Here is a 10058-nt window from a genome sequence, read left to right on the forward strand (position 1 = left end):
AACAAGTAAAAGTTCTCAAGTCTCAACAAACAACTCATTATTTTTATTTTTACGGAAGGTGATTTGACAACTAGTGACACCACAGCATAACTTCACCTCATTAAAGGCCTGTTCGGTCTCCAATTGAAAATGGGCATGGGCACAGAAATTGAACTAAAAATTACTATTTTTGTGGGGAAAAAAATTCAATTTGGGTTGAAAATTACTGAAAAGTTTGAACTGAAAAATACTGAAAGGTTGAAAAGTTTGAAAAGTATTGAAAAAAATTCAGTTTGAACTGAAAGGTACTGAATTTTTTTTTTCCGGAGAAAAATAGTAACGCAACCGAACAGGGTCTAAGGGCGTGTTTGGATGTCAAATTTATGTGGGAAATTTCATGAGTTTACCTGCGTCAATCTTTCTCTAACAAAAATAGTTGACCACATAGGTATAAATACATAAATGCATAGGTATAAATATTTGTAATACTTGATATTAATACTTTTAAATGTCAGCAGTGTCATATGTGAAAAATACCAGGTATAAATACTTAGATGACGAGGTATAAATACTTGTATAACAACGAGCTCGAAAGTATGTCATCATGGATCTCATTTGAAATATAAAATTGCGTAGAAGACGTTCGTGGTTTTAGATTCGCAAAATTCCTTGTAGATCGTGAGAAATGTGGACGAGATTGAACAAATAAAATTATGGAGATAATGGGGGACAATTATGAGAGCCCAAATTATTAATGAATGAATATTGAAGCTTAAATTCAAAATCCAATATTTAAGGTGGGACTCACATGAAATATAATATACAACATAGGATATGGACATTAAGGTTTGCTAGTGTGTTAGTTGCATATGTGAATTTTATCTCATTGTTCTGTTTTGGAGATGTTTACTAAACTAAATTTATTTTCCTGTAAAAGCGTACGTACAACTATTACATTTTTGGGTTTATTTTTAATTATGAAAATAAGCATATCTCAAAATATATCTGTGAAGTTTTTTTTTTTTTTTTTTTCTATTTGTTATTTCAACTCGCTCCATCTAGTTTCTATGTCACTACTTCGATTATTTCGGCTGGAAAATAATTCTTATTCTCAGAGCATAGTCAACAAATGTGCAGAGAGAATATTTCGCAATTTTATTCAAGCAAAAAAAATTTGCCTCAGAGGACTTCTTAATTCTTATTCTCAGTTTGAACATTCAAAAATGTATGGCCGAAATAGTTTTAAAAAAGAATATATAGGCCCAACCCAATACAATCTCTATCGGGCATTAAATTTTTTTTTTTTTTTTAAGGTTAGCGGTAAAGTTTGCCGATATTGATAAAAAAAATTAAGGTTATATTTACATAAATGCAACAAAATAAAATTTCTATAATTTCAATAACTTCAACATCGCTCAATACAAAGCGAAATATAAAAAATAGACAGCTCCGCTGTTTTAGAAAGTTAGCCAACAAAAAATTGGCTGTCGCTACTATCTGTTTTTTTTTTTTTTTTTTTTTTTTTTTATATATATATTTTTGTTAGCATTTTGTATTTAAACTCACGAGATTCTATAGTTAATCAAAATCTTCAATCCGTTTCTGGTATGGATATGTGCATCTGTCAAAGTAACAATGATGAACTGAAGAGTGGGGCCGGAGCAAGTAAACCCAAAAATAAAGTGTAAAAGCATGCAAATAAGGAGTTGAGGACCTATGCTGTGGGGAATGGAGCTAGGGGTGCAAAGAATTCGTATGCTCTGCATTAACTCAAAAGATTCTCTTTCGAGTCATATCGACCATTTTATTTGTTTTAAGATTTATGCGGATATAATTTGCACTAATATATTAAAGGACTCTTATTATAGGCAAGAGTCGGATTGACTCTGTTTAAAATTAGAAGGTTGAGATTCATTAACTCAAAAAATTTCCTTTTGAGTTAATGCAGAGGATACGCATTCGGATGCAAACAGGTTGAATATTATCTGATTGTATTTGAAACTGTATCCGAAAATTAGATACGGATATCTGAATATTCGTACAGACAGATATGATTTTAAATTTTAATTAACTATATCTGAATAATAAATATATTCTATATAGTTTAATATATATTATGAAAAAAAATTATGTTATTCACTATTATAAAAAACGGATATATGTATCCGTATCTTTTTGATATTCAAACTGTATTCGTATCCGTCTAATATCTGATATAAAAGCGGATATGAATATAGTTTAACCACTATCTGATTCGTATTTTTCCACCCCTAAATGGAGCAGTCTTAAGCAAAAAAAAATTACTTAGCACATTAAAAAATTGTAATTAAATGATTACCACCCTAATCAATATATTTCAAAACATACCACCCATGCTAATCCAGTCTGCGCACCAAATTGGTGATTTTTATTTGCATACTGGGTAGCAGTGGCCAATTTGATGCACCAATCCAGTCTATGCACCAAATCGGTGCGCATCCCTAGTCAGCGCACCAGCCCAATTTGATGTGCGAACTGAATTGGCGTGGGTGATATGTTTTGAAATATGTTAATTAGGATGGTAATCATTTTTTTTTTTTGAAAACTTGGTAGTAGCTACCAAGGTTCATGAGGGGGAATTGAACTCTCGACCTTTGGGTATAACAACTCTAGGACATTTTTTTAGTCAATTGTGCTACCTCCCCTTTCTCATGGTAATCATTTAATTTAATTACGATTTATTAGGGTGATAATTAAAAAAATTTCGGCAGTATTAACTGGAGACGAATGGAGGAGACAGTTGTTTCAATTAGGCTTGTTTTTCAAACCTTTGAGAACAGTGAAGGGGAATCTTGCTATTTTGAACGATTGAGATACTACAATTTGTTACTTTACAATTTTCCCGTACTTTTATTATCTAAAATTCCTCTATTTCTTTCAATTGCAATCCAAAATTTATCTATTTCTTTCAACTGCAATTCTAGATTAATGTACAATTATAATTTCAGATAATCAAAGATGAGAATTCAAATATCTTTATTTTTTTGTGTCTCTATCCTACATCCACTTTTTAACTTTCTAATAACAAAAATCATATAATTTATATGTCAAAATAGAAACATTAAATGTAATTTATGTTAATTTTTCTACACGTACATAAAAAAACTATCCTTTTTTATTTTGATTTTATATGAATTAATAAGTTGAAAAAACAACATTCATAATTTATCCACATTGGTGTATTTTTGTAAGCTCTTCATACTATTCAAAAAAAAAAAATCGACATGTAATCTTTTTATATATGCAAAAAAATACTATAAATCTTACTTAACAGTTTGTTTTGACATTTAAATTTTAAATTATTATAGTTTTAAAATTAAAAACATTATTGTTTAAAAAAATAGAGACATGATAGATACAAGAAAAAAATAGTTGCATTTGAACCTCCTCGAAATGAAATTACAGATTAAGTCGATCATGTACTCATATTTGAAAGATCTAATTTAATTGTTGACATCTTGTAACTAATATTGCCTCAATGGTTGTTTCAAAAAATATTCAAAGCAAACACTCCATTGAATTCTTGAAAAAAAAAATTAATATATAAATTTAAGGTATTTCTTGCTAATCAGTGTGACCGATACATACAAGGGAGAAAAACTAACATAGCTGCACTGTACAGACTACAGAGTACACCTTGTTAAACTTGTGTAAGAATTAGTAAATTAACCCGGTAAAGATTTTCCTCATGGTGCAACTGCAAAACTTTTTGACTTGCAAAATATAAAAAAAAAAAAAAATTAATCTGGTTTAAATTCTGCCAAGTAGTCTAATAGCATATTATCATCACCCTTATGAACAAATATAGCAACTAAAGTTTGCTTTTGCTATTCTTAATTTTGCAAATAGGGCTGACAACAATTGCTGCACAAACAATCCAGCATTTTTTATTTTTAGAAATTAAAAATTTTAAATTTTGGAAAAGAGATTGATTGTTTTTTCTTGAAAAAAAAAAAAGTTTTAGTGGATGCATATTTCTGGCCACACCATCTACTATTTTTCAGCTGTTAAATCCATTCAGACTACAACTCTGTCTAAATATTGTTGGAACCATACTATTGGTCTGGTTCTCGCAATCTGTCCTTGTGGAACCGCATCAATGACGAGGTTCCATCCAGAGGTGGATCAGTAGATTCCTGTGTTATTTTTTTAATTTTGTATATTTGTACCTTATTTCTATATAGTATAGTTTAGAGTAACAGTTATAGGTAGTGGAAAATAGATTCTTATTCACAGCTAGATATTTGTATATGATTGATATGTATAACTTAAAAATCTGACTCCTCTCTTAGTTTCATCTAATTTTTTTTTTAAAACGATCAATTTCTTTTTCGAAGATTTAAATTTTTAATTTCTAAAAAATAAAAATAAAAAATCTACAATCCATTCAACACTTCCTCTCATCTCCACAACCTCATGATTGCATCATCTCTCTCTATAAATTCTGGCCACTCCGACCTCTTCTTCCCAAATTGCACTGCTAAATCATTACAAGCACTAGATAGGAAAAAATAAAAAACCCAAAAGAACATTCTTTGTCATGGAAGAGCTTCTTGAATCAGAAGTTATGTGGCCTGAAAATCTTCATACAGATGCAATCTGGTATGAAACAGTCACCAATCCCGCTAATCAACTCAGTCGAGCATCGAAATACGGTAATGGCAGCACTGCCTCGACTCCAATTGCCATACCGGGTACTTCGACCAATTGGTTGAAAGAAGAGGAGTGTAGTAACGAGCAGGTGCCGCCGCATGTTCTAGTGTCACGCAAGAGAAATACCGGCAAATTGGCATTTCCTCTTTGCAGTGGTCAAGGCCGAACGCTGAAAGGACGCGATCTCAGGGATGTGCGCAATGCAGTGTGGAGGATGACTGGTTTCCTTGATGGATAATGAATTGATATATAGGAAATTGTTTATTTCTTTCTGCAACTAGATGATTAATTTTATTCTTTCATAGGCCTTGTGTAAAAATTGAAGAAAGTTCTCAAATTATAATTGAGAATTATAAAGAATAAATATTAATTGCAAACAAAAAGATGGCTTGCGTTCTTAAATTATTTTCCTTGTGGCCATGTTGAACCAAAACAGAGAATGGAGTGTTAATTAAGACTAGTTATGTAATTAATTCGCATTATTTTGAGATTTTTATAAAAAAATTAAATTATAAAGCAATTCATTTCCTTAGATTCATAGAAAGTAAAGACTCACTGACAGTGACTTCGACTGATCTTGACCAAATCCATTATTTAAGGTGGGACTCATATGATATATAATATATGCGTACAAGTACTGTTGTGGTTTGGCTACGTTTTGTTGTTCAAATATGATTTCAAATTGGATAGTTTAAAGTACATTTATTTTTTCTGTACTCGGATTTGATATTTTGAAAAATATTGTTCAAGTTAAAAAATTAAATTTATAGATGCATTATTTATTTATTTATTTTAAAAAGCGTGTGTATCAAATTTAGACCAATTTGATTGTCATCAAACAATTTAAAAATTCTACCAGTGACGTTTTAATTATTATTTGATGAATGATCGATTAAATTTTAAATCGATTCAAATTTGGTACGCATTACATATGGATATGATTAAGAACACATCCACAAGTTATATTTTATTTTAATTTAAACGATATACCATGTAAGATACAAAATAGATATGCTATGTAAATTGGATTTGCTTTAAAATTATCTTCTTAATTTTTTAGAGTTCAAAATTTTCACCACCTTTCATAGTTCACTATGCTATGCTATGCTAATACCTACTCAAAATTTGTTAAAACTATACGAGTAATAACATATAATTTTTTGTTTGATTTTGAAACTTTCGTTTTGTCTGACTTATAAAAAATATAATTTCTAAATTTGAGATCTACTTAGTCGTTCTCTCATCCCCACCTCTTTTTTTTGAGTTTTCACTTTCGATACAACGATACATTTTTTTCTCTATCTCGTCTCTACCTTCTTGAGCGGAGAGGAGAGGGATTCGTGCCGAGCGGAGCCAATCAGAGTTGAGAGCGCAGTATCGTCGGAGCTCAAAAAGTAGAGTTCTCATCCCGATCGGAGCATGACAATGAGTTTGTCGAAGCGCTATAGCGGTCAAAAGAGCAGATCTAGTTGTGGAACGAGATGAGATTAAGACATTAGAGTGATTATGAGTGTATATAAGTAAAAATAGAAGAGTAGATCTAGTAAAATAGTATTTCTAGGACTTTAGAGAGTGGTTAAAGATGATTAGAGTAATTTTGAGTAATTTAGAAAATTTCGTAAAAATAAAAATGTACATATAGATATTTATAGAGTTACTTGACTGTTATAAATATATTTTTTTATCGATCTAATTATTAATAAACATAAAAACCACTAACTTTAAAAAATATATATTGTCAAAATATCTCTAAAACTAACACATTTACACCTCCATAAATCACAATTCAGCTAAGAGCTTCTAAATATCTATGTAAGGTATCACAATTAATGCATAACAGCATAAGCAAAAATAAATTCTCTGCTCACAGTACATAAAGAAAAATAGCAATCATTGGGCCACCACTTCACAGTCAATTATCAATCCCTTTCTCTCTCTCAAGCGACACAACCTGCCAAACAAATGAGATACAAATTAAGAGCAGAGATATCATGTATAACGGAATTTAGGCCCAAGAAGCGGATTCAACCTAAAACTCGGTATCTGGGATTCCTATTGGCTTTGGTTAATGCATGTGCATCCAAAACTGTCACTGAAAAGATTTGGCTTGGTTTGGAATAAGTGTGATATTCAAGCCTTCAAGGTATAGTAGTTACTAGTAGCAGCAAAAGAAAAGCGTCTCAAATCCTAATAATCATCAAATACTAAATTAAGAGCAAAACTAGGGGTGTGATGTGTTCACCAAGAGAGATTGGTAAGCACACCTCCAAAAAACTATCAGATTAACTTCAAGCTACGAATTCAAACCATTGAAATCTATAAGTACTTTGTGAGTGATGTATGTACATGTAAAAAATTTCAAGTTTTGATTTTTTTTTAGCATAAGATCAAGCGATCAAAACAATGAACATTTTGTAAGTTAATTTTTTAATTGTTTTATGTATTAATTTTCTCATCATTTTTTTGACCGCTTAATTATGTACTAAATGCATTCGAAACTTTAAAAAATTTACATGCATATACATCACTCACGAAATACTTGAATTTCAACAATTTAAATTCGTAGTTCAAAGTCAATATAATAATCTTTTGGAGACGTGCTCACCAATTCTTCGGTGAGCACATCACACTCTAGTTTTGCTCCTAAATTAAACTCTCATGGAAAAGAAGTCAATTCAAATCATGCATAACATTGGAAAGCGAAATCAATTCAAATCATGTACTAAATACCGATGGATTCGATATGCTTTTCATGATTAATAAGATCTATGTAAAATGAATGCAATGCGAGTATCATTATATCTTAGTTACTCTTTGACACCATGGTTAGTTTGGATCTGAATCCTCTAATTAAAGTAGTCCAAAGTTTGAGTTTAGATCTGGACCGTCCAATCAAAATTCGGACCAATCCAGTCTGAGGTGGAAAGTTCCACCCCTTTAAAGCATATTGGACGGTCAGGATCGAAACTCAAAACTTGGGTTAACTTGTGGCTTTTCCCTAGAAGAAATCATTATATGAAATTATAAATGGAAAAAAGAACTAAAAATCATTGTGATATGCACTCTGTTGGAGAAGATATTTCAGCTAAAATAGGAGGGGTACCCAACCGAATTGAATTTTATGTGTCAATTTTTAGTTATTTTGAGTTTCTATATTCGATTCATTAAAAAAATATATATATATTTCAATCTCCATTAATATTGATGATTCCCGGAGCAGATATCTTAGCATTTTTAGTATTTATTAAGATGTATACAAAATTATTGTTTTGAGACAATTTTGAACCATTGAAAAATAATAATTAAAAAAAATTCTAAATAAATAGTAATAAATTTTCGAAAAATGTAAAATTTGGTCTATAAGCATATTTTAATATGGACATCAAAATCACAAAAATGACTTATAAAAATATGGTGTCAAGATTTGTCATCATAAAATGGTGTAATTTTGATCTCTGATAATATGGGTATCAGCGACCGGTTTTAAGTATCTGTGACCGTTTATTTTGGTCGCTGATTCCTTTTCCTGACGTTAGCAAAAACTAATAGCGACCAAAAAAATTTGGTCGCTAATAACTTATCAGTGACCGGATGACGTCATTCAGCGACCAGTGACGTCATCGGGAGAGCATCTGTGACAATGCCTTCAGCGACCGGCGCCTCTACTTTCAGTGACCGAGATCCCGGTCGCTGAAAGACGATTCTGCTGTAGTGTACTGTAGGCCAGTTCTAGAGTAAAGTTAATGAGAATTTAATAGCTTATTCTATCTTACTTTATATATTTTACATATTATTTTGTAGTTTAAATTAATCTGTTTAAAAAAGTACGGTATGTTTGTTTGGATGAAATGATAATAACTAGAATAGAGGGCCATTCTAGAATAGGGCCTATTCGGAATAGCAATGTGTATCCAAACAATATTTTTACTATTCGGAATAGTTAGAATAGCTGTTATTCTCTATTCCTTGTAAATGTCGGAATAGCTATTATTCGAAAGTGTGAAGAGAGAAAAAAAATGCTTCATTCTTGAATTTTCGCTAACATAGTCCCGAAATTATAAAATTTACTCCACTTCTGTTATCTCCACGTCGTGACAATTCGTTTGAGACCTCACTTGCCTATCTTTCTTCTTAATTAGCACCTTGTTAATTAATACTATTCTTTATCGGTTACAGCTATTCACTATTTCAAATGTACAATCCAAACAATATTTTTACTAATCCGAATAGCACAATTTTTATACTAATCTGAAAATCACTATTTTTTTTCTATTCTCATTTGCTATAGTCAAATTCATTTTTTTTTTTTTGTAAGAATAGGCTATTCTAATAAGACAACAGAGTTGAATTAATTATTCTAATTATTCAATCTCATCCAAATAAAGAAGTTATTCCAAGTAGTCTTGTTCTAAGAATATATATTCTTACTCTAATCAAACATACCATAAGATGTTGGAATAGCCAAACATTGAATTCTACAAGTGGAGTTAGTGTAAAATAAATTAATTTATCTGAAAAAATAAAATAAATTAACTCAGATAACTCAACTTTTACTATACTTTATTTTTTTTTTCTTATAATTCTTATTTAAAAATCTAAACATGGAGTAAAGATTTACTTCATCTGTTATTCTACAACAAAACATTGATATAAAAAAGTAACGAGTATAACTGTTCCACGCGCTGCCTGCTCAGTATTTCTTCGACTGATAGTCTGATATAGGGGTGCACAAAATGCTCATGACTCAAAACTCAGTTCGGATTCAACTCACTATAACTCGAGTTAAAACTGACTCAAGTTTATTGACTCGGTTGATTTATGAGTCGATTCCAAGTTACCTCCAACTCGGTTCGGAATCAACTCGGTTGGACTCATCACACCAAACCCAAATTCATATATTTTCAATTTTTGAGCCCCCAAAACCTTATACTTGCTTTTCAAATTGTCGCTTAAAACTTAAAAAAAAAAAATCAGAGAAGCGACTAAACCTAATCCCCAATTCCCCATTCTCCACTTTATGTCCGCCTCACCTTTTAATATTATGTACTATTTAATTATGTGTTGGTCATTATCTCATTATGTATTGTTTTTAATTGTGTATTATTTTAGTAAACTATGTATTATTTTTTTTTGTTATAATTAAATTAAACTGTCTCACTATGTACTATATTATGAGTCACGAGTTGACTCACTTCGACTCAAGTTGCTCGCGAGTTGATTCCAAATCATAGTTTTTGACTCAGACTCAACTCGGCTCATGAATTCGAGAGTTGAATCCAAATTGTCCCCAACTCGGTTCATGAGCAGCCCTAACCCTGATGTGGCCCGAACAATCCCCTTCTCCAAACAATCCTTCAATGACCATATAAACCGTACTAATGGGTCAA

At 30.9% G+C, this 10058-nt stretch overlaps 1 protein-coding gene across 1 annotated transcript; it reads left to right on the forward strand.

Annotated features, from left to right (window-relative positions):
• The first annotated feature begins 4558 nt into the window (after positions 1 to 4558).
• Positions 4559 to 4909, forward strand: LOC144546773 (protein S40-3-like). The gene has a single exon (XM_078295321.1). It carries the CDS (start codon positions 4559 to 4561, stop codon positions 4907 to 4909), a length of 351 nt encoding a protein of 116 aa, XP_078151447.1.
• Positions 4910 to 10058: the final 5149 nt, after the last annotated feature.

The sequence above is a fragment of the Carex rostrata genome, chromosome 30 (genome assembly GCF_964058835.1).
Source record: "Carex rostrata chromosome 30, lpCarRost1.2, whole genome shotgun sequence".
Taxonomy (NCBI): domain Eukaryota; kingdom Viridiplantae; phylum Streptophyta; class Magnoliopsida; order Poales; family Cyperaceae; genus Carex; species Carex rostrata.